The 26,617-nt window shown below is 36.7% G+C and overlaps 1 protein-coding gene across 1 annotated transcript in view; it reads left to right on the top strand.

Moving 5' to 3' along the window:
- LOC146001744 (uncharacterized) overlaps nucleotides 1-26,178 on the top strand; it is a 114,778-nt gene extending 88,600 nt beyond the window's left edge. The window contains exon 3 of the mRNA XM_083139456.1: nucleotides 25,114-26,178. Coding sequence (XP_082995582.1) covers nucleotides 25,114-25,858 — 745 coding nt within the window. The 3' untranslated portion in view covers nucleotides 25,859-26,178. The remainder of the gene's footprint in view (nucleotides 1-25,113) is intronic.
- Nucleotides 26,179-26,617: the final 439 nt, after the last annotated feature.

Below are 26,617 nucleotides of genomic sequence, written 5' to 3'. Positions count from 1 at the left end.
GACTCTGATTTGTCTAGGGGTATCTTTCTTTGTACGACAATGCATGTGGATTGCAACAAGTCAACATAATTATATAATTTACTACGAGACAATGGATAATCTTTGCGAAACCTATTGCTATAGGGGATAAATTACCTTGTCCATAACTGTGAAATTAAAAATCGAAGTTTTCAAGTTTTTCTAAAGTTTATTTAACATAATTTTAATTATATATAAGTTGTATCCGAATGTTTGTTTCTCTATTTATCGGACAAAGCTCTAATTTTGATGTTGGAAATCTCTAATGTTTGTAACTCGATGCTTTACATTTCATGAATTGCATTGGGAGTATGCTTGTCACAAGGACTCACTCGCATTTCTCGAAGAAACATCTTAACAGGCACGAGGTCACCCAACGTGTACATACATGGGATATATGAACCTAAAAAAAATGCATAATAAATAGATTTACACTAATCACACATACATATTTTATACACATGATTAACTAATTGATTAATATATTAATAAGACTGCTACGACCCTGGCTAGGGGTATGAGTACTTCTCTACACCCAGCCCAGGGTTTAATTAACAGATATTGCATTATTAATGATTTATTAACAGTAATTGCTTTAACTAGAAACTAGTTAACAACACACGTGACCCAACACGTTTAAAAGACACTTCCACTGGGTTACTTACTTTACACAAGCCTTGCAGAGGCAAATCTTTCAATTAAATTTCTGCTTTGTTATTTCCAACAGATTAGAAACAAGGAATAGTCACAATATTACTCACATAAAGCCTTCAAATAACACAAACTTAGACTTACATTAATGTCATCTTTCATATTTTTTTCATAAGCAGAAACCAAACTGAAATAATAAAATCTCTATCTTTTTTCATAGTTACCAACTCGCTTATTTTTGCATCTTCAGAGACCATACAGGCCCTCCTATATGAGTGAAAACACTGATTCAAACGAACATGTACATAAATTAAACAAAGAAATAATAATATTTTGCTATGACATAACTTGGTCATTGCAAATTGCCCCTCCTGAAGGGATACATTTTTGATGGAAGTTTATTTATAACTTGCTGAAAAAAATTTCACAACACATTAATTTGTTGCCTCACATCCAAGTTCCTTTCTTCTTTCTGAGGAGTAACTATTGATCTTGAGGTTGTCAAAGTTCACACAATCCATTGGTTCCTTGGTGTTGTGATACAGCAACTGGGCTGTGTTGTTGCGGATCTCGGTGGCTATAAAGGGACCAATAAAAATTTCAAAGAGTTTGCCAATAGTTTTGGTTTTCTTTGAACTTAATTGATTGTTCCATAGCAGAACTAAATCACCTTTCTTCAATGCTAGCTCTTTTCCTTTAGTCTTGATCTTCTTTCTGCTGTTTCTTTCGCACTCTCTTGTTCTACTCTGGAATAACTTTAATTCCCACTTGGTCTTGGCAGAAGTGGTTTCATCGATCAGCCAATCAAAATGATCCAGTAGATTATCTGAAACTGATCTATTGAAAAACAGTTCAGATGAAGCATACCCTGTACCATCTGATACTGAGTTGTTTAGTAACCAAATTATTTCAGTAAGGTATCTTAAATCCCTGGCTTCTTCTAGGAGGTGATTCATCAGATCTTCCTCCTTCACAGCTTCTCTTTCTTCCCTCAATAATATCTCGATCTTTATGGCAAGAATGTTTTCTACTGGGAAGTGGTAACTCAAAAACACCCGCTTCTGGATTCAAAACTTGCAATTCAGGAGAAACTCTTCTAGAACCCTCAGGTATCACGACTTCGGTTTGAATTTGTAAACTATGGAATTGCATCTCCAAATTGTTAACTCTTTGAACGAACAAGCCGGTCTGTTCCTTGATTTCTTGTCTTAGAGAAACCTCTTTCTAGCATCACCTAGAGTCCTTTCTGCTATTTCCTTCTGATGCAGCACTGCTTTCTCAATGCCTTCTGTTTGTTTGTTCATTGTCTGAACAGCAACCTGTAATTCTTGTCCAAAAGCATCTACTGTGGTCTCCAGCGTTGTCAACTTTTCTGGCTGGAAGTCAACTGGTCCTTCTTTATTTATAACTGTCTGGATTAATTCAAGACAAGTATTTAAGTTTTTATCCACTTGCTCCTTCCAGTCAGCCAGAGGTTGTAACTCAGGGTGGCTACTCACCGGGAATTCCTCGAATTCTGCGTGAATAATTGGCTCCGGGAATTATGCATGAATTCTGCTTGAAGTTTTCTCTGTAGACGTAAAAAATTGCAAATTTTTATTAATCCAAATCCTATTTAATTTATACATATTGATAAATGCCCTGAGGCGAGATTTTCACAGTTGAGTTTTTATTTTTATCGAGGAAGGCAAATAATGTTGTGTGAAAAATAAAACAAAATTCTCTTGATCTGTTTACTTTGTTACTGTCCTTTGTAGTGCAATCTGACAGATGGAAGATTATTGCAAGATAAGATTTCTTGAAGATGATTAGGTAGATTTGAGTTTGAAATTCTTTCACAATTAGCTATTATTCGCAGGTTAGAATATATACCATAACATTTGTGTGACTTGTGTTTGTAGATGAATGGCTTATTGCAGAAAGGGACCTGAGTCACATTTTTAAGACTGTATATCATGGAAAGGCCTTTTCCGAATTCGCCTTCCTTCTGCCGATAGAGCGCGCACAGCGTTTACACCACCAGATGTTTTGTCCAGGCAAGCTTCGCGAGGCCCTCAAGAACACGCCTCCTCCGGTACACGGGCAGTTAGTGATTGACAGGTCGTAAAACCCTTGCCATTTCTTTCCTCAGACATGTCCTAGGTTTTGCTGTTCGGGTCGATTGGCATCTTCATTGCCAAAAGCTGATCTTACCATTTCGTGTCAAAATTCCAGACGAACGATAATATAGAGTCCTGCAGCAACAATATGTGGCTTGTAACATACATAATTATGGAAGCTTCTCTTCAACGAATAAGGAGTCCCAGTAGTCTACTCTTTGACCTCCGGGGCGAGGTAGTTAGCACAGCGCGCTACGACAGCAGGGGTCCCGGGTTCGAATCCCGAGTAAGACATGGATGTTTATGTTCTGAATGTGAATGTTAAAAAATATGGAACTGAGTAAATACTGATATATGAGAAAAGCAGAGAAAATATGACATCGGACTGCCACGTAGTAAACCCAGGTTCGATTCTCAGTGTGAATGATTTCAAGCGGAAAATTTTCCAACATTATCCTTGCATAAAACCGACTCTGTGAATGTATTTGATCTATTTTTATAAAACTTTCACTGATACGCAATATATGCGCTAATTTAATCAAACTTGCATATTTTAATTAATAGGATTAGGTCTAAAGCAAAATATGGTCATTTAATACCATGTGGTCCAAAAAGATAATAATTGAGAAAATGGTCAACTTTTTCTATTTATATAGCCTATATTTTTGTTGTTGTAACCCCTATGCAAGGGTAGTATTTTCCTTTATATGACTTCGTTTAAAAATTGCGGCCATGTTTGACTTATGATTTGCGGCATTTTTAGCCTTTGTAGACAGTTGCGGTAATTATGATAACTCATCTAAGAAAAATGATAGCTTGGGTAAAAAACATTGTTTTCAGTACATTTCAAGCTACATTGTATGTTTCGTGTATTTTTTCAACATATTGATTTTGACCAAAATTCAAAGTTTAGGATATTTTTGTTAGGGAAGTTATGTAATATCCGAGTATTTCGGCTGAATTACTGTTATAGATCTTTGATCGTTTCTTGATTCTCCTTTTCAAAATTTTGAGCCCAGATGTCTCTGATCGGGGAGCTAAAAAAAATTATATTTACACGTAAAGATTACTCTATGACAGGTACCTGTGAAACAAAATATTCCAGATTGATATTTCATGGATAACAAACCTACAACAGGGGAGGGATTGGTCAAAAACAGGCATTTTACATTATTATTTACAAAGAAATGTTTGCTTTTAAATAATCATGTAATTAGAATTATTGTATTTATTAATTACATCATGCGAATGGCGTAATAAGTCCGTTAGTAGTGTTACGAATTAAATTTTCCTTTTCCTCTATCCCATTAGTTATGAAGAACTTCATCCCGGCTCGACAAATGTCACAAGGTCTTTCAAACTAAACAATAGACTACTTTATGCCAAATTTAAGTCAGATTACGTGTCAGTAAGCAGTTTTTTACCTGTTTAGACCAGTACTTCAACTGCGACATTTGTCCGAACGGGAAGTTTACCGATTCTGGCCTATGTTAACTTATTCTTTATAGAATTACAACAAAATTGATTGCTTTGTTATTTTATTTAAATTTTGAAAAATCCAATTGTGTATAAAAAGATGTTTTGTTACTATAATTAACTACTTGTATTTGAAAGAAATTGGTAAAGCCACCAACCTGCATTATGCAATGTGTCTTGAAGGCATATTGGTGGGTGGGTGGCTCTTTACATATTCACAGTCTCGGTTATTTATCTATGCTCCCACGTAGTTATATAGTAGAGTCCCTTGTACTTAGATGCACCCCATGCAGTGGGAGAGCCCACTTTCCTCACCCTCTCCTCCGGGAATCGAACGGCAGTCAAGCTCTCCTATCGATGGTCTTTATCCTCCCAAAACTAATTTCCGAAATAAAGTATGACCGATTTTGAATCAGGTGCAACACAAACAACATTGGAGATATTGAATCGGTAGAGAAAACCCGATTTGCAGGTTGTACACTTATATTGGTTCCCGAGCGTTCGTGTATATAAATACAACCCCCCCCCCCCCCATTTTTTATAATTCTCTAGGCATTGAATTAGTAATGGAGGTTAGTATATTGAATCTCTCACCCGAAATTCATTATAAAATTTTAAAATGAATTCTTAATGATTTATTGATTTGGTGTTTTAAGTCCACTTTATGCACAGTAAGGCTAATCGGGACTGGGCCAGGCATGGAACCCGGGATCCCTTGATTACAAGGCGACGACGCTACCACTGCGCCATCGAGGATGCTCAGTTTTTAATGGGGATGTAATTCAAATTATTAATAGACTATTACAAAAGCCTCCCCTTTATTTATTTCATCCTGTTTAATGATTACGAAGGATTGTTGTTTCAATTTAGCATGTAGAAGGATTCGAACAGGTGTACCAGCCAGATTAAATCGGCGTTATCTTCCAACGTTTTGAGCACATACATAGCAACATCATCTCATCCCTGAAGATGAGAGCAATGTATACGATGGAAGGTAACATCGATTGACGTCGCCAGGAAAGCTACAACTCTTATGTAGAAGGGTGGAAATACAAACGAGTTGGATGAGATAAATGAGGAAATTAATGAATGATAAGTCTGATGAGATGGAGGCCAAAAAAAAATGTACATAAGAAGATAAAGTGTCTACAATATAATAAGATATTAGATGGAAAACACAATAATTGATTTAGTAATAATTAGAGGTTATTGTAAGCGTAAAAAATTGATGAATGAATGTTTTGATATGTTTAATAAGTTATGATTAGGGTGCGGATTTATAGGCATTTTTTTCTATCTATCTATCAATCAATCAATCAATCATATGTTTTGTCACTGCCGTTTACCTACTAACTATTCATACTGTGCTTCAAAAGCTGCTTACTTTTAGGGATATTTGATATCGAAGCAACACGTGTCTCTTGGTAACTGGCTCTCAGTAATAAACGCAATCAACCATTCATCTTGTGTTGTCTGTTGCTTGTGTGTCCCTAGGACTGAGTTCTTTTTCATACCGTCTATCGTGTCGCCCTGGCCTGTTGTTCGCGCATGCATAGTGAATATTTTGCTTTAGACGGCGTGAAATATCCGTGTCGCTTGATTGAACGCAGGTTTGTGTGACATGTTATCCTATAGCTGTGCGAAACGTTGTGACAGGAACTGTTAATTTAAAGGAATGCCATTTCTCATTGTACATTGCATGAAATGAAACTGTGTATTTTCAGAATGTTGAAATTACTAAAGGACAGGGGTTTGAGGCTGAGAGCTTGAGTATAAATTCCTCGTAAGTAGGGGTAGTTAAAGTGTTTGTTTAATCGGGTTGGCCTGGATCTCAGGATACCAAGAATATAATGTTGAGGATTGCTTGCACTGCCCTAAGTCCTAGCCTGGCTACCTTAGTAATATTAGACGAACATTGATTGGATTGTTCTCTAGACGAACCAGTATCTTTTTATCTTCGTATATTAAAAACAGTAACTACTATATTCAAGGTCTGGTGCTCAAATTTCCTGCCGATCGGAAGTATTCTGGTGGGAAATAAATATTTACAGTCTAACTCATAAACAGTGGGTGGATTTTCTTTACACCTACCATGAGATGGGTTGATGCCCCGACTACTGGAGAGGGATAGAGGAGTTTCTAGGAACGCAAACCCTTTCCGAAAATAAAATGGTCACTTCGCTGCGCCACTGTTATTGTTGTTAGTTTTATGACAGTTTTGCCATTCGCCGGCTTTACTGATCTTCAAATTTAACAGGTATTATTTATATATTTTATTCAATTTCTGTTATTTAGCGTCATCTTTTAGCCAACTTTGGCTAATCGCGATGATGATGAAGGGACGCCACCAAGGTCTAGTATATTATTGTTGTTTTATTTAATGAGTTTTAATTGTTTCATCATTTCACAATTTGTAATATGTAAATATCATAAACCATTGCATAAGAAGAAAGTATCGAAAGACACGCATAAAATGTCGGTTCTTAGTAGTGCGGGGGAAAGGGAGGCACCAAACGACAATCCTGCCCAGCGACTGATCTATGGGGCTGGTTTCAACTCGTGAACCTCGTAGAACGGAATTCGCCTGATTATGTGAAATGACGGCGCACAGGTTCACAGTTGACACTTACGATTCATCTTTATGATTGTAATTTCGATTATGATAATCTGTAAATAATGAAGTAGATAAATAACGTTCAGGTATGTTTAAAGTAGTCGAGACCCAGAGTATGAAATACTAATGAAAAAAATGAAACCTGCAGAAATGAGGTAACGGCGAGGAAGAAGAAAGATCATCCGTGTTAGATGTAGTGAACATCAGTATTTGTTGGTGTTTACCATAAATGTGGAAGAACTGCGCAATTAACATAAAATTTCTTGCCTGATCATTTAGCCATACCATAGAGGTGTACCATTAAAATTCCTTTGAATTATTATTACTTTTCAAACAATGTATTTATATTTATTTATTTCGTCTTCTTTTACATGGCGAAGTTAAGGCTGTGGAGCCTTTTCTTCCACTTGACCATGTTTACAAAAAAAAATGAATGTGAAATAATTAAAATATTGAAAGAGAAAGAAAGAAAAAAATATAAAATCAAAAGCTGCTTACTTTTAGGGATATTTGTTATCGAAGCAACACGCGACAAGCGACACGTGTCTCTTGGTAACTGGCTCTCAGTAATAAATGCAATCAACCATTCAGCTTGTGTTGTCTGTTGCTTGTGTGTCCCTAGGACTGAGTTCTTTTCCATACCGTCCATCGTGTCGCCCTGGCCTGTTGTTCGCGCATGCACAGTGAATATTTTGCTTCAGATGGCGTGAAATATCCGTGTCGCTTGAGGATTTCACCAATTGAACGAAGGCTTGTGTGACATGTTATTCTACAGCTGTGTGAAACGTAGCTGTTGACTGGATTGTTCTCTAGACGTATGTGTCCCTTGTCACTTCGGTCTGCAGCTACATTGAGAAACGTTGCTGTTGACTGGCTCGTTCCCAAGCGACACGGAACATTCACATCAAGCAACAAGAGCCTATTCAGTTTAAAGCAAAACATGAACGAACAACAAACAGAGTCGACATGATACACGATATTGAGAGAAAGTCCCAGTCCGAGCGACATGCGACACGAGTAGCTTCTTTCAGTCATGAACAAGCTATGAAGATGTAATTGAATTCATTGTCACTCGCCCTCCTAGGGAGAACTCACACCGAAGCGACAAGCAACATATGTCGCTTGGGAACGAGCCAATCAGCAGCAACGTTTCACACCGTAGCGGCATGACAGACCGCACATGCCTACGCTCGATTGGTGAAATTCTCAAGCGACACGTGTCGCCGGTCACTTGTCGTTCCGGTGTGTTTTCTCGCTCCATCACGATTAATGTATTCACATAATATCGAAAGTAAAATATTAATGAAACTAAAATTTAAAAAAAATGCAAGATGTAGGTTCCATTATTATAACATAACATTACATATAGTATAATTGAATGTGCAGTGAATTATTTTTAAAATTTAAATATCTACCTTCAGCATAGTTGTCTTACCTCTTTATGAAATAGATCGGTGTTCTCTAAATGTGAATGTATTGCCCAAGAGTGTTCTTTGTATAGACACAAATTGTATTTTTAAAATGCGTTGAAGTTAATGTGACTATAATTGAAATTATATTCAGAGATCGAGACGAAAACGAGAGAGCGTTTACATAACTTGGGACAAGAACAAGATTTAACGTTTGAAAGAGTACCCGACTGTCTCACTTCCTTTCGCTGTAATTTCTGAAGGGCCTCCCAAGGCAATTATCTAGAAATACACCGAACCAATTGTGTCAGGAATAATAATAATAATATGATGTTTAAGTTAAAATTATATTATTATCCTATAAATAGGTAAAAGGATCGGATAACAGCAAGTATTCATTATCTAGCTTACCTGTAGTTAAGATCGGCATAATTTGCATAAAAAACAAGTGCCCTGGCAAAAAATTCATTTCAAATTGATGAAGAATTTAATATTTATTGAATAAAAGAGAATGTTAGATCCGGTTAGCGAAAAGTAAAGTTCCTGATTAATATTTTATGTATATTGTTATAAATAGTAGCGTGCAATCATAAATCTTTGGTAATTGGTACTGTCCTTCTAAGCCCCCTAATTCCAATCTTTCTTCCAATAAGTTCAAAGAGTGGGCCTCCTCGATGGCGCAGTGGTATCGTCGTTGCCTTGTAATCAAGGAATCCCGGGTTGGATACCCGGTGGATGCAAGTAGTGGTTCGAATCTCACTTTAAGCTGTAAGTCCAGTCCCGATTAGCCTTTCTGTGCAAAACGTGGACTTAGAAACAACAAATCAATCAATAAGTTCAAAGGAAATTATAACCATCGATTATGTAATAAATGCTACACAAATATATTTTCATTATTTAATTTTTGCACTTGGTAAGTCTTTCTTAGGGAGGAGTCCGGACCCCTCCTCAAATAAGTCCTTGAGTTTCCTCGATGAAATTAGTAGTAATTATCTCGCCTTCTATTCAAGGGGTCTCAGGTTCGATCCCCGGTAGAACTACACTGTGGTCTGGATCCCAATGTATCCTGTAACCCCAGTTCCGATTAGCCTATTTGAGCATGTAATTGACTTACAAATTTAATTTTGCTATAATTTATGTAAGATTCAATTGGGACAGTCTCTGTATTAATGTATTTATTCTTTTGGAAAATATAAATAAGACAAATGAAACACAATGAAAAAACAGCCGGGTGAAGGAAATCAACTTTAGATTTTCCGAAATGGTCGGAGCACGGTCAAAAGCCGCCCCCAAGGGAAAAGACGATGCCAAGGGTAGAAGAAGAAGTAATTTAAGCCATGCCCACAGTAGTAAAACCTGGTCAGAGTCATCTATCGGCAAACGGCTGAACTTGTAGGACTTGAACATAACCCCGCCAGGCGATGGCGAGCCCCGGTATGGCTCGAATAAACCCATTGTCAAAGGTGTTTAAAAATGCATATCAATGTTTGCAATGGCGTATTGTCACAATGGGCCTCTCAATTTGAAAAATAAAAAAATCAGTTTACTCAGGAAGGATGCAAGAAAGGCTTGCAAGGTTAATTTTTTACAGTAACTTAAAATCGGGCTCTATACGCCGATATAAAAACTGAGATATTTAACAGCTAATATCTATTAAAATATGGAAGTGATAAAAAAAATCGATAATCACTGTTAAGATTCATCCTTTCTGATCAATTCACCACAAAGCTCATTCAAATGCCTCAAATAGTTTTCGAGTAAAAGTGTTCTGAATGAAGGTCTGTTTTTCCGCTGCCCATGATATGGCCTCTTAAGGTATCGGAGTTAATGGTATTTTTTATTTTCCTAGTTACAGTCACATCTTTTAGTGCAGAAAGGATGTCAGTCATACGAGGCTATAGCCAAGAAAATGCACAGTGAAAAGTGTACTTTAATGCAGAAAGGTACCTGAGTCACTGACTCGGGTCCTTTTCTGCAATAAACTTAGCTACTGTGGCTCTGTCTGAAAGGCGCAAAGTTCATACTTGAAGTATGGTTTTGACGAAAGTGACATCACCTAGTACAGTTCGAAAGCGCCAAGAACAGAAGCACGCAAGTACGCAGCTCTCAGCACAGATGCTTGGTGACTAGGTCACGTGATATCCACACTCGTTGCTCATTTGTTTTGAATCGTGGAGATAGAAAGCCAGCAACATGGGTTAAATATGCGTTATGGGTCAGCAAGTTGTTGGTTAAAGTTCTTCTAATATGTGGAAATGTATGTGTACGAACATTTGAAAATGCTGTGTGATTTCTATGGTTATAAACAAGTGTTTAAAACGAGAGGGAAACAACGTGTCCTCAGTTCTATCTACTGATCGTATTTGGCACTGCAGTCGAAGTACAATTCGAAAGACTTCCACTACCAGTCCTCGACTTGAAGACCGCACTCCAAGACCATACTCGGAGGATGCTCGCTTCAAGTACGGTCTTGCACCTTTGGGACACGGCCTCTGTAGCGACGGACACTGGTCCCTTTCCATAGAGAAAGAGAAATAACTGTGTGGAAAATAAACTTGGCAACTCTGAAACAAATGACGACTGATTTCCGTAAGAATAGTGCGTCTGTAGCCATGGTCTGTGGAGGGTGATATGTGTTAGTGCAGAGCGGTGGCAACCGTTGTGAGAGGTTTTGTTGCTTGTATTACAAATATGCAGGACGAGAGTAGTGTGAGCGTTGACAGTCCAAGAAAACGTCAGAAAGGAATTCGACATCCGGAAACATATACCAGAAATGTGATTAGAAGTGCAAGGGTGAATGGACTGGAGTATGTGAACTACAGGGGTGTTACAACACCTGCGAAAAGAGTATGGTCGCCTTGTAAGTGCCCAAAAAATGTTATGAACAATTCAACTAAGATGAACAACGTGCAGTTTTTGACATATTGTATAGAATGCCAAGTAAAGATGAACAGGATATACATTTGCAGAGAATGATCCATGTTGAAAATGTTAAGACACATCGTCCACGCCAAGAAGATGCTACGTTACACTAAAAATCGTTTAAGTACCACGTACTACTGGCAAGTAGCAAAATACAAGTTTGTCGTGAGGCGTTTTGCAGACTTTACGATGTGTCAGAGAAAAGAATAAGGTGTTTGCGGAAGTTACTGTTAGAGGGCAAAATACCTCATGATATACACGGACAGAGCAAAAGTTATTATACAATGTAACTAGTGTGACTGTCCAACAAGCATTCAGAGCTTTCCCACCTGAAAGAAAATCTCATGATTAGTGCATTAGCAGAAATGACAGGTTGAACACTATGATCTTATACCTTGTGAAGATATAACGTGCACAAACATTCGAATTATTTATTTTGGTCCAGAATTGGATCAAACGTTACATCAGTCATGGTGTACAATCTTAATATGCAAATTTTCTAATAAAGATCTAACACCTCATATCCAAGTTACATAAAGTAATGTTTAGCACAAGCGTACACCATACCGATATAACAATATGCTTTAAAACTTAGAGGTACCTCAATTTTAAGAACTGGAATGAATTAGTTTCCAAACAAATTCCCCTGCAAAATTATTGTACCAGCTGGCGCATGCACGAGATACTAAATATTTCTGTAACATCAGCTTTTACTCTTGTTCACAGCCATATATTTGAAACTACTGACGATTAATTTGTGTCTGTTTCCTAATAACACTGCAAGTGGTAAATCAAATGAATTCAGTTTACATGTATTTCACTTTACTTCTCATGTGCACCTTGTCCATACACTGGATGAGACCCCAACCCGATAACGTTTATGTCATTTTCATTCGCGAGAACTATGCGATTATTTAGTCACATGACATCACCAGATCAAATATTCGAACAACCGCAATTGTCATTACGTTTTTTCTAACATCAACTGAAGTGTTTACGTTGCTTAAAATAGTTTAGTTTCGCACAAGAGGAGTCCAGGTTGTGGACAGTATCCTTTTCAAGATGGCTGCCTAATACACACACAGCCCGCCACTTCATTATTTGTCATGCACTTGATATTCACGAGTGAGGTACATCCATTTTTCATTGCAAATGACATTTGTTAAAATATGTCCTTCCGTCACGTTTGTCTTTGTGGTAGATCTACCCAAACGTGAAATCGTATATCAACCTACACTTCACTTCTCAGAACAATAAAATTCCTTACCTCATGGTCCACCATCACAAAACTGTTATCTTACCATGCCATGCCTTTATTTTTAGCATACAGTCGTCCATCAAGTCACCCTTACTGGATTTCCCACGTCCAAGAGTGTCCAAAGATCATCTGGATCATGGAGAACTAACTTTCACTATGACTTTTCTTCCACATTCGTGCAGAATCCACATCAAGACTATTGCACTCAGTTTCGATCAACCACCACCATTTCCCCCCATTTTTCTTGCTGCTCCTCCACTTTCCAGGTCCGCATCCCGTTGGCCAGCTCTGTGCTTTTCACGAACCATCTCCCGCCAGCAGCAACACACACAACGAAGTTAATATCATACCGTTACACATAGTTACAGCTGTGTGTGTCAAGGAGGTGTTCTCTACACTTCATTCTAACTACATTTAATAAAATCAATAAAAGTGTAGAGAATCTGATGCCCCTTTCCTTTTTTATTTTATATATTTTACTCCGCTAAGGGATGTTGACACATCTGGCCCCTTGGAATCAATCAAAATGTCCCTCATTATGTGTTAATGAGATCAAGATCCTTACGCAATTTCAAAATTAAGAATTTTATTGCTTTTAAGTTCCCTACGAGAGAGTAGTGAGAATTATAACAAATTTAATGAATCCAATGATTAAATTAATAAAAATTCCTTCTTTCTTTACATTTCTTTCTGAAACATTTCTTCTTTATTTATGTAGCACGTAAGTTCCACTTGAGTACCAAATCAAACAGAACTATTCACACACGGAGGATGGGTCAGAGGCAACTTTGAAAAATAGAAACCCATTAATCCGAGACATCTAAAGAGTAAATTTGGAACTATCCCCATAGGCACATCTTGTGCTTGTAAGCATCTATCCCCTTGCGTGAATTTCCTTAACTAATTGTGCATTCACACAGACAAGCAAACCCAAATCACTGGCTCAGCTCGCCAACAACTATAAATCAATTCAGTTGCTTAATACTCAAATTTCTTTTCTCCTGATTAATTATGACCCAAATTTGTCATATGCTGACGAAAATAAAATGTTGCACTGAAATCTGGCGCACAGTGAATAATATCCTGCTGTTGAATCACTGATCTTGTTTTCTTACACTTACAAAGGGTTATTCACATTGGCAGATTGCTTATTTAACACTTTTGTACTGACAACTAAAAATAATGTTTTGCATGCTCTAATTCTGGTTGTTATTCTCGCCCCTCCCTCATTTTCACCTGGTGGTGAAAATTTGAACTATATTTTTCATTGTCATTCGCTTCCCCATGGTTCCGATAGCCTCTATACTGTTGTCATGAACTGGCTCCAGAAGGCTCTGAGAAGGGCCACTTTAATTGGCCACCTGGTATGTATAAAAATATACCTTAAAGTGTAGAACAAAATAAGAATGAGATAAATGTTTGCATTGTGCCATTGGGAGACCAATATCAACAACTTTTGTTTCTTGTAAACCCATTGCCTTACCGTACATATAGAAAATATAATGGGGGCTCAATATTCATCGCTTATTCATATTTTGTTATTTTTGTTATTTGTCACTTTTCTGCCACCTTTATATTATTGCAATAGTGAGTATGAATTTTGATTAGATGAAATTGATAAATTGCCGCACACAAGGAACACTCATGTATTAACCAGGAAAAATAGCCTTGAAGATAAGTAATGCTCACCTAACACTCGTAGTCACATTTCATTACATGTTTTACCCTAAAGTAATCTCAATAATCCTTTTTTAGTAAGTCTGAAACATTTCTTCTTTATTTATGTAGCACGTAAGTACCACTTGAGTACCAAATCAAACAGAACTATTCACACACGGAGGATGGGTCAGAGGCAACTTTGAAAAATAGAAACCCTTTACAATTGGACTTTAAAAGAGAACCCTAAATAATATTCTTGTGTTAAATTATGTCACAAAATGTCCTTTTGAATTATTTACTTGTTATTAAATACACTGGACATTTTAACTTTGTTTAATTTTGATTTCTGAAAAACCCTAGCTCATTTAAGCAAAACAAAGACCACACAGATAATCAGAAAATACAAACAGATTTAAGTCAGCAAAAGCCATGTGTACAAGGGAAACATAATTAGCTGAATAATCTAAATACTACCCTGTCATTTTCATGTCCACAGTCCTGATCTAAACATAATGCTAAAGATGTTATTAATAAAATATTAACAATGTCTTCTGAAACAGCACCTTTTCTTTCAGAAAATATAGCAGATTTTAAGTATATCTTAATACTTGAAATTATTTTCTCTCTCAGAGCATTTTTACTAAAGAAGACTGGTTGGTAGGTCTTTGTTGTGTCATAGTTGGTATTAGACAATAATTATTGAGAAAATGATGGAATGTTTTTATGTAAATGTTAGTGAGAGCTCTGCACTTTTTCTGAAATATACTGTTGATAAATTACCTTTAATGACTCATATCTTTTTTTTAGGTTATCACTGTGCCACACATTGATTAGAAGTGACTTTCAACAAGAATTCACAGATATTGATATGTATTCAGAAAAGTCTTTTGATCTTTCATCTTGTAACAAATCATTTGCTCAGAAGGATGCTCTTAGAAGACATTCAAGAATCCATCCAATTTGTTCAACATTCAATGAATCAATCACAGAGTTGGCACATATTAAAGAACTTTCAACAACTCATAGTTTTGAAAAGTCTTTTATTTGCACGAGGTGTAAGAAATCATTTGCACAGAATGAAGATCTTAGAAGACATTTAAAAATTCACACTGGGGAGAAGTCCTATGTCTGTTCAACTTGTAACAAATCATTTGCACAGAATGCATATCTTAGAAAACATTTAAGAATACATACTGGAGAGAAGCCATATGTGTGCTCAACATGTAACAAACCATTTGCACATCAAGGATCTCTTGTAGCACATGTAAGAACTCACACTGGAGAGAAGCCCCATGTGTGTTCGAAGTGTAACAAATCATTTGCAGAGAAGCGTAATCTTAAAGAACATTTAACAATTCACAATGGCCTGAAACTATATGTGTGCTCAACGTGTAACAAATCATTTGCATATAAAGGATCTCTTGTAGCACATGTAAGAGATCATACTGGAGGGAAGCCCCATGTGTGTGCAAAGTGTAACAAATCATTTGCAAAGAAGTATAACCTCACAGAACATTTAAGAATTCACACTGGCGTGAAACCATATGTATGCTCAACATGTAACAAATCATTTGCATATAAAGGATCTCTTGTAGCACATGTAAGAGATCATACTGGGGAGAAGCCCCATTTGTGTGCAAAGTGTAACAAATCATTTGCAAAGAAGTGTAACCTCACGGAACATTTAAGAATTCACACTGGCGTGAAACCATATCTGTGCTCAACGTGTAACAAATCATTTGCATATAAAGGATCTCTTGTAGCACATGTAAGAGATCATACTAGGGAGAAGCCCCATTTGTGTGCAAAGTGTAACAAATCATTTGCAAAGAAGTATAACCTCACAGAACATTTAAGAATTCACACTGGCGTGAAACCATATCTGTGCTCAACATGTAACAAATCATTTGCATATAAAGGATCTCTTGTAGCACATGTAAGAAATCATACTGGAGAGAAGCCCCATGTGTGTGCAAAGTGTAACAAAGCATTTGCACGAGAACAAGTTCTTAGAAGACATTTAAGAATTCATACTGGTGAGAAGCCATGTGTGTGTTCAACATGTAACAAAGCATTTACATCCAAGGAAGTTCTTATAAGACATTCTAGAATTCATAGTGGAGAGAAACTCTAAATGTGTTTAATGAGTAACAAATCATTTAGATTCAAGAAAGAAATTGTAAGACATTCAAAAATTCGTAGTGGGGAACACCTTTTCTGTGTTCAACATGTGGCAACTCATTTCTAGAGTTGACCTATCTTAAAGAACATTCATGGTACTGTAAAGCCTTTTCTGTGTTCAACATGTAAGAAATCTTTTACAAAGAAGTATGGTCTTATTAGACATTCAAAAATTCTTTGTTTAACACTGATCAAATCTTTACATAGTTGGTGAATCTTTGTGAACATCATTCAACATTTCATAGTTTTGAGAAACCCTTTGTGTGTTATATGTGTAACAAATCATCTGCACAGAAGGTAGATATTAGAAATAATTTAAGAATTAAAAAAAATTCAATATGCTGACCAAGGCAGCAATTTATTTTATTATAAAATATAAATTAAACGTAACGTTTCAAACCTTTTAGCATGGTCTTCTTCAGACTATGTACCAAGTACAAATGTAACAAGGTACAAGAACAGGATGATATATATATACACAAAAATACTCCCCTCCAGACTATTAGAAATTTACATTCTAGCAGGTGGCTTTCCCTTGTCAACTTTACTTTCACTTTTCCTATCTGCTTAGCCTCATCCCACTCTATGTCATGTCCTGTTTCTCTCTTGTGTTTAAATATCGCATTTCTCTCTCAAGTCGTACATCATCCCTATGTTGTTTCAACCTGTCTTTCAGTCTCTTTTTCGTTTCTCCTATGTACACACTCTGACATGCTTTACATTTCATAGATAATCCCTTCCTCTTCTCTGTTTTCCTTTTACTTGTTAGCATTCTTTGCTATTCTTAAGATGCTTCTCCCTCCCTTCCTGTAAGTTTTAATGTCCGCTTTTCTAAGCACTTTGCATATTTTTTTCTGTGGTCTTCCCCATACTCCTTATTCCAAACCTCCTCTCTTTTTCTTTCTCTTCCAATAATCTAGAAAGGTGAAGAAGAGACAATGAAGTGGTATGGGGGACTGATGATAAATAAAGAATGGAAGAAGGTGTTAGAAAGAGTGGAAAGGACAAGAGAGAAAGAAGAGAGAAGAAGGAAGAAGAATGAAGGAAATAGAGCGTGAGATAAAGAGTCCAACCACATTCACTTTCAGGTGAAAGTAAAGTTGACAAGTGAAAGCCACCTGCTAGAATGTAACTTTCTAATAGTCTGGAAGGGGAGTATTTTTGTGTGTGTATATATATACAGGGTCATCCGTTTGGGATGTCAGAAAAGTAAAACGCTATTAACTAGAAACTATGAACATTTATTGGTTGTAAACGGTACAGACATGTGTAGGAGAATTCGGGAGTTTATGTCACAGCACATTAACACTCAACATGTCCACCATCGCGCATGCGGCACAAATCATACCGGGAATCCATAGCGCACCATGTGGCATGCAGCATTTCTGGAGTGATTTGCTGAGAGGCAGCTGTAATCATCCTCCGTAGGTCAGCAAGATTCTGTGGTCTTTGTGCATACACAATTGACTTGACGTAGCCCCATACAAAAAAATCTGGAGGAGTTAGGTCAGGGCTATTGGGAGGCCATGTGATAGGTCCACCATGGCCGCACCAGCGATCATTGAATATCAGGTTCAATCGTTCCCTCACTGTGAGAGCCCAATGCGGTGGAGCACCGTCCTGTTGATAGATAATGGTGTCCAGTATCCCGTCTTGCTGTAATTGAGGGAGCACATACTGCTCGAACATGTCAAGATAATTGACGGTGCGAACAGTCTCCTCCGCAAAAAAGAATGGTCCATAGACTTTCTCATAGGCCACTCCACACCACACATTCACTTTTGGGCTGGCTCTTTCTAGTTCGTATGAGACATGTGGATTTTCTGTTCCCCAGATAATGCAGTTATGCGTGTTTACTCGCCCACTCACATGGAATGTGGCTTCGTCCGTGAACATCCAACGTTTTAACTATTGATAGTCACCTTCCTGCCGCTCACACATCATCGTAACAAACTTGAGTCGATCGTCGTAATTCCGCTGTGTTAATGCTTGCATGCGCTGCATACGGTAGGGATGCATCTTCAGATAACGCCTCATAATCCTGTGACATGTTGTGTATGGTGTATTCTGCTTACTTGGACTCCGCATCATGGCTTGTCGAATGGCTTCCTCCTTGTTGTGATCACGCCGCCTTCCACCTGTGTGCGGCAACTGCAATCCATTTTCCAAAAACATGTGGTACCATTTCACAATGTCCCGATGTGATGGGGCATGCCTAACATTATACTGTTGTTTGAAAGCTCGCTGGGTCTCTACTACACTTGAAAATTTGGCATACTACACGACACACTGAGTGCGTTGTTGTGGTGTAACGACCATCTTCACTCCACTCTGTATCAACACTGAACACTGAGCGTGCGCGTACCGCCTCTATACATGCCATCTGCTGATTGCACTATGAACTACTGCTGCGTTGTCTCGCGGAAGTCATTGTTGCAAACTCCTATCTTTGCCATGCACATTACCGCAAATTGCATCGATACATATACATTAACATAAAAGCTACAGCGTTATACTTTTCTGACATCCCAAATGGATGACACTGTATATCATCCTGTTCTTGTACCTTGTTACATTTGTACTTGGTACATAGTCTGAAGAAGACCTTGCTAGAAGGTTGAAACGTTACGTTTAATTTATATTTTATAATAAAATAAATTTCTGCCTTGGTCAGCATATTGAAATTTTTTCATATCATGGAAACAAGGCTTAATGGTGTGATAATTAAGAATTAACCCCTATGTGTGTTCAAGATTTAGCAAATAATTTTCATGCATAATGTTCTCATAAAACATTCAAGAATTGAAGATTTTCTGTGTCCATCATGCAACAGATCATGTAGATATGTGCTACAGTTTTTCCAGGTACCTAGAAAACCTAGACAAGCTTTAAAAGTCAGTGAATTTTGTTGACGTTAGGCATATTGAGTTATAAGCATCTTGTTCAAAATATAATTTCAACTAGTGTTTTTTTAAATAGTGAATAATTTGTCGAAACCTGTTTTACGAATTCTCACAATTTGGAAATATTGTTGTGATGAATAGAAAAGGGGAGGGACTATATGACTGACCAGAGGTGGAAGGTAACATAAAATGTTGGATGAAAGTCAGAGAAATACACTGAGAGTGGGGGAAAATCTTGAAGAGGTGATAAAAGATAGCTACAGCACATGTCAGTCATATGATGAGAGGCATCCTGCTTCTGGAGCTGGTTGTTGCCTACCTCCACATTAAAGTCCCAAATGTGTCTGCAACAACTTGATCATTTAACAATATTAGATACTAGTTGTTTATTTTTAAGCTTATAATAGAATTCATTTTCTGCCTTAATATAGTAGAACAACAAGCAAATAAGCCTTTGCAGACCCACGACTCCTTTGCACCGTATTCCTGCATGGAGGGGAGGAGCAGAGTGGAGCAGGGTTTCTTATGACCTGAGTTGAATGGAATAAGGGGAGGGTGTGCAGAGACTTTTCCCCAAATGTTCTTTTCCTTGTGGATGCCCTATATGTTCAGAAGCACAAGCAGAAATCCATGACAAATGCAATGGAAATTATCAGATATTTTACTTTTTTTTTAAGTTGCAGACAAACTTCATCATTTCCTTACAGTGTAAAATAACATACTCTGTCATGGGGCTTAAGAGTGGTATATATATACCCAAATGTACGATCAGAATATTGTTCTGGTGCAATACTGTCGATGTTCTCACTGTCTGTAATTGGAACAGATTAGCAGTTGAGGTAAGACTGGCAAGTGCTGAGCACTGGTCTCTCATTTATTAATACATAAAAGCTCTTCCAAACTTAACCTGTTGTGGGGGCTTAGTAAACAGATGTTACCGAACCGAAATTTGAGCTACAGGTAAAGGTTGTACAATAATCCCATAACTGTGTAATAATGAGACCATATTTAATTGAGGATATCACATGCCTGAAGCTTGTGATTCTTTGAATAAATCAGAGGCAACTGTGCAATGTGACCTCACTGGGAACCTACTGACTACAAGGTGTATAAGAAATCTTTGAAGAGCACTAATAAATAATGATCATCTGTAGCATAGTTTTAGTCACCTGAGACTCGTTAGGTGACAACTGCTGTAGTTTTCAAGCAGATGACACGAAAAAGAACCAACATAATTGTCACACAGTGAAACAACATGGATGTTCAAACATAAACACTTTCCTTGTGACGTGCATTTTTCTTATCACTAAACAGCAGCTTGGAGTGTGATGCACAGAAAGGCACATTACAATGCATCCACGTGAATCCTTCAAACATCAGAATAGACCCACCTGCAGGATATGTATTATGGGCTCTCACCACACCCGGGTGAAAAATCCATGTGACTAGAATGCCATGAATACATGTTTCAAAGTGAGGTAATGCAACGAGACTTTTCATCTAATATGCCTTCATTTTCCAATAATAAAACACCTCCATTTACACGTAGCACCATGCAAGTTCCAATTATGTGTCCCCATCCAGCCTTACTTGTCGACTGATCATGCTACCTTTTTTTAAAAAATGAAATCGCTTGCAACACCTTTCCTGTCTCTTATAACTAGCCCTTGATATCACAATACAAAAGTGTTATTGATGCGTGTCATTTTCACATCTTATAGATTTGCTTCTCATGTTATTAACATAATGGTGCCCACTCCAGAAAAACCAGTTACATCGCCGAGTATCATATATGATACAATGGGACTCAATGACTACAAGTCACAGTGTAATATTTTGAATCTGACATTGATATTAGTAATTTTGTTTATTGATTCAAATATGATATTTTTACAGTTAATTGTTGCACTCACACTCACATTTTTCTCCAACACTTATAGATAAGGAACTGATATTGTAATACAGAAATTTTACAATTTTACAACATACATGTTGTAGATTTTTACAACCATTGTAGAAAAAGGTATCAATTTTTAAAGAATTTTTACATAAACTATAATTTTTGTAGGAAGTGACAGTTTTACCATAAACTTGTAAAATGATTTTGTGAGAAAGTCAAAACAAAGCGAATAACACTCAAAATGCTAATAGGGCATCTTGAGATCATTCGAGGTAGCAGAAGAATTAGGAGTAGCATCCGTTCAATCATCCAAAATAGAGAATCTGAAAAGATAAAAATAATAATTGGACTTTTTGTGTTAAAGTATGATACTGTATTTAAACAAGCTTGTTTACTTCGCTTTTCATAATTTTTATCCTATGGCGACAATGAGTATGAATGGGTATTGGATAGGGAGTTGATGATGGCAGACCAAAATTCGAATCCTGGACATTTGATGACCAGATAATAATGCACTCAATCAATGTGATATTTCATTGTGCCTGAAAAGATTCTTGATAGTGATTTGCTTCCCAATAGCAAACAAAAAGATTGAATGTCAATTCTATATTATTATATTTTATTCTTAATGTTATTGTTAATATTTACGATTTGTCTCCTTCAGTCTTGAATGTAGCTCCATGTGAATTACCTTTATGTACCTGAAATACAATGAAAAATAATTAAATGTAAACTTAGTCTTGCATATGTCTCCAACTTTCCTTAACATTTGCAGCTGACCTTGGACTTTCGTCAACCTCTGAATCAGTATCAGAATCAGCAATCTGATTGTCGGTAGAAGCAGCAATATCTGCCTCTTCATCTTCATCTTCGATTTCTAAATCAAAATCATCTGGATTTATGTTGTCCAGCATGTCAAGTATGACATCTGAACTTACAACTGTAAAACAAAGAAGCAGTTGGTAGGTAGGACCTGACCCTCAAAGGCTGTTGCACCACGAGTTGCAATAATAATAATAATAATAATAATAATAATAATAATTGCAGGAGTGGCCTAGAATTTGTAGCAGCATAGTAAAAATAAATTATACTATTTAAGATACATACAAAGTTTGTTACAGTCCTTATTTTCATATCAGTAATTAACCAAATTGCTTGGAAAAACTGCTGAGCAACAAGGAAGGACCTACTGTGAAATGTATGCGTAGCATCCGAATGTATCACATCTGATACATAAATAAATTTTTTAATTGTCAAAATAAAAAAAATATTTGCAAAACTTTCTATAACTCTTAAATAGTATCAATAAACTATCCTCTGACTACATTAAAGCTTGAAAATAAAATTATACTGTGGTACTAATGTGCAGTTTTCTGGTTCATGGTGAAACACATACTAGTAACAGAGAATCAGCTCATTACTGCCACCTATCGGAGATGCCCAGAAGCACAAAAACATTACTGACAAGCTGCACGGAATGTTCGGAATAAGATACAACAGGCGCTTTTCAGTTCTGCTTTGAAATAAGCACGTAAGAAATTGCAGACCGTATGTATCATATATGATACAAAGTGAATAAGAGGATAGGATAGTGGTAATGCTGTCGCCTTGTAATCAAAGTGTCTTCGGTTCGACACCCAGTGGAAGAACATGGCAGAGTGGTCGGGATTCCACACTAAGGTGTAGGTCCAGTCCAGGTTGGCCTTTCTTGCATAAAGTGAACTTAAACAACAATTCAATCCAATCTAATGCCCCTCTCTAAAATATCTTCCATGTGACGAGCTAGTTATGGTTGTGTGATCCAATCAACAAGAAGTTGTTAATCGTTGGATTAGTGATTGTTAATGCAAACCAACGAATTATCTAAGTTGCCACTGGTTTTGGTAATTTTCTACATTATAATCGTGAGAATGACTATGATCTATGAGTTTCAGGTCCAGGAGTCAGAATTGGACGTAGAGTTTAAAGTTTGATCCTCACTACCATGTGTCTTCACCGGGTGTCGAACACTGAGTCCTTGATTACAAGCCGACGATGTTACCACTACATCATTGGGGAGACCCCAGGGGGATGATGAATAGATGAGATAGTTGATGGAAAATGCACAAGGAAACATTAATGCAGAGTTTGAAATCAAGATTATTCGCTTCGTAGGCACATTAATAACACTAACCGTACTTTGAAAGATGGTGGTGATGAAATTAAAAGTGTTAGTGGAGCACGGAAACAAAACTACAAGTGGAATGTTATGATTCCCTTTCTGGAAATAGCAATGGGAAATGTCCCTCTCATAAGGGCTACCTGTGTTCGATTATGCAATTTGCAACCAAATAGTTATAAAGATGTGACACAAAGGTATGAAAAATTGCTGTTGGAATGTACTTCGTAATCATTAAATAGCTTCAGTAATTAAAAATTTTACGTAGTAGAGTTAGGCTGACTGTATATATAATATGGAACTTTTTGTGTACTACATATTGAAAAATTTGTCCTATTTATATGTTTTTCGTATAGCCAACAAAGGCATTGGAAGAGTATGATTCTAACCTACATAAAAGGTCATCAGTTCGATACCTGGTGGAGGCACATAGTGGTTTGGATATACTTTAAACTGTAGGTAAAGTCCGGATTAGCCTTACTGTGCATAGAGTGGACTTAAAAAAACTCCAACTCAATCTAACCTACAGATCACAAATTTGGATCACATGAAGTTAAATGATTTCTCGACACATACGTTTGTGCTTAGATCGTATTTCAACCAGGTTCATGACACAAAGAGGTTTATTTTAATATTTGAACAGCAATGTGGTCCACTGTCCCATTCCAACAATCCACAGCCATGACCCAACTGATATATATCTGAATGTATTGGTCCCTAGTTAAAGCCAGATGGATGATTGATTGAGTGATTGATTGAGTTGGTGTTTTTAGTCCACTTTATGCACATTAAGGTTAATCTGGAGTGGACCTATAGTTTAAAGTGGGATCCGAACCACTATGTGCTTCCACCAGATTTCGAACCTGGGACTCCTTGATTTCAAGGTGACGACGCTACCACTGCACCATCGGGGAGGCCCAGATGGATGATTACCATGAGCTCTATCACCCTAGCTTTGCAGCTGCATGCTTGTGTCATGTGTGTTTGTGTATGTGTATAAATATATACAGGGTTATTCAAAATCAAAGAGCAGATTTCAAATGTTTATTTCTCGCGAACTATAAAAGATATAAAAGTGGAAAGAGGATGTTTCAAAGTTTTATTGTTGAAAGTTTTAATTTATGCACTCAACATGAGCACCATGTGTTGCCCGACAAATATCAAAACGGTACTGCATTTCTTGTGAGACACGAATTAACAGGTCCCTAGTTATTGAATTGATAGTTACAACAGTCCGATGTGTCAGATCTCGAAGAGTAGCAGACAGAGGTGGTACATACACTTTGTCTTTAATGTATCCCCACAGATAATTCATGTTACACTTTAACAGTTCACTTCGCAAACTGCAACACACAAAACGACTACTTCTGTGAACATTTTAACTTTGTTTAAATTTGATTTCTGCAAAGCCGTATGCCATTGGAGCAAAACAAAGACCACACCGATAATGAGAAAATACAAACAGTTTTCAGTTAGCAAAAGCCATGTGTACAAGAGTAACATAATTATCTGAATAATCTAAATACCACCCTGTCATTTTGATATACACAGTCCTGATCTGAACATAATGCTAAAGATGTTATTAATAAAATATTAACATTGTCTTCTGAAAGAGCACCTTTTCTTTCGGAAAATATAAGCGAATTTTTAAGTATATCTTAATACTTGAAATTATTTTGTGTCTTACAGAGCATTTTTACTAAAGAGTAATGGTTGATAGGTCTTTGTTGTGTCATAGTTGGTATTAGGCAATATTTATTGAGAAAATGATGGAATGTTTTTATGTAAATCTTGGTGAGACCACTGCACTTTTTCTGAAATATGCTGTTGATAAATTGCCTTTAATGACGTATATCTTCTTTTAGGTTATCGCTGTGCCACACATTGGTTAGAAGTGACTTTCGACAAGAATGCACAGGTATTGATATGTATTTAGAAAAGTATTTTGTTTGTTCATCTTGTAACAAATCATTTGCTAAGAGGAAAGCTCTTAGAAGACATTCAAGAATTCATGCTGGGGAGAAGTCGTATGTGTGTTCAACTTGTAACAAATCATTCGCACAGAATGCATATCTTAGAAAACATTTAAGAATACATACTGGAGAGAAGCCATATGTGTGCTCAACATGTAACAAATCATTTGGACAGAAGTATAATCTCGCAGAACATTTAAGAATTCACACCGGCGTGAAGCCATATGTGTGTTCAGCATGTAACAAATCATTTGCACACGAAGGATCTCTTGTAGCACATGTAAGAACTCACACTGGAGAAAAGCCCCATGTGTGTGAAAAGTGTAATAAAGCATTTGCACGGAAGTATAATCTCACAATACATTTAAGAATTCATACTGGAGAGAAAACCCATGTGTGTGCAAAGTGTAACAAAGCATTTGCACGAGAGAGAAATCTTAGAAGACATTTAAGAATTCATACTGCCGAGATGCCATGTGTGTGTTCAACATGTAACAAAGCATTTACATCCAAGGAACTTCTTATAAGACATTCAAGAATTCATAGTGGATTAATACCCTACGTGTGTTCTACATGTAACAAATCATTTACATTCCAGGAAGTTCTTAGAAGACATTCAAGAATTCATATTGAATAGAGATCGTTTCTTTGTTCAACACCGATCAAATCCATTTATATAGTTTGTGTGTGTTTTGAACATTCAACAGTTCATGGTTTTGAGAAGCCTTTTGTGTGTTAAACATGTAACAAATCATTTGGACAGAAGGTAGATATCAGAAGGTATTTATGAATTAACCTCTATGCGTGTTCAAAGTGTAACAAGTAATTTTCATGCAAGATGTTCTCATAAAACATTCAAGAATTGATGGTGGAGAGAATCTTTCCAGTGTCCATTATGCGACAAATCATTTAGAGATATGTTACAAAGTTTACAAGAACCTAGAAAACCTTTAAAAGTCAGGAAATTTATTTGAGTTGTAGAAACAGTGTACAAAGTATATCTTGCAACTAGTGTGTTTCTTTTGAATTGTATAATAATTTGCTGAAACGTGTTTTATGAATTCTCACAATCTGGAATTATAGTTGTGATGAATGAAGGAATTTAGAGGAAATTATATGACTGAACTGATCAGAGGTGGAAGAGAATATAAAATTTCATTTTATTTATGTTTAGATTCTAGTTGTTTATTTTAAAGCTTATAATAGATTTCCTTTCTTTGAATTTTGCATTGATAACTTAAGAAGCACATGCACAAATCCATAACAAATGCAATTGGTATTATAAGACATTTAACTTCTTTTTTTATCTGGTGGACAAACTGCATCATTACCTTACTGCATTTAATAACGTATTCTTAAGCCCCACTACAGGTTAAGTTTGAAGAAACTTTCCACG

Source organism: Lepisma saccharinum, chromosome 17 (assembly GCF_977018435.1).
Source record: "Lepisma saccharinum chromosome 17, izLepSacc3.1, whole genome shotgun sequence".
NCBI lineage: Eukaryota > Metazoa > Arthropoda > Insecta > Zygentoma > Lepismatidae > Lepisma > Lepisma saccharinum.
Note: the sequence above shows the minus strand (reverse complement) of the source record. Positions and strands in the feature narration are given on the sequence as shown.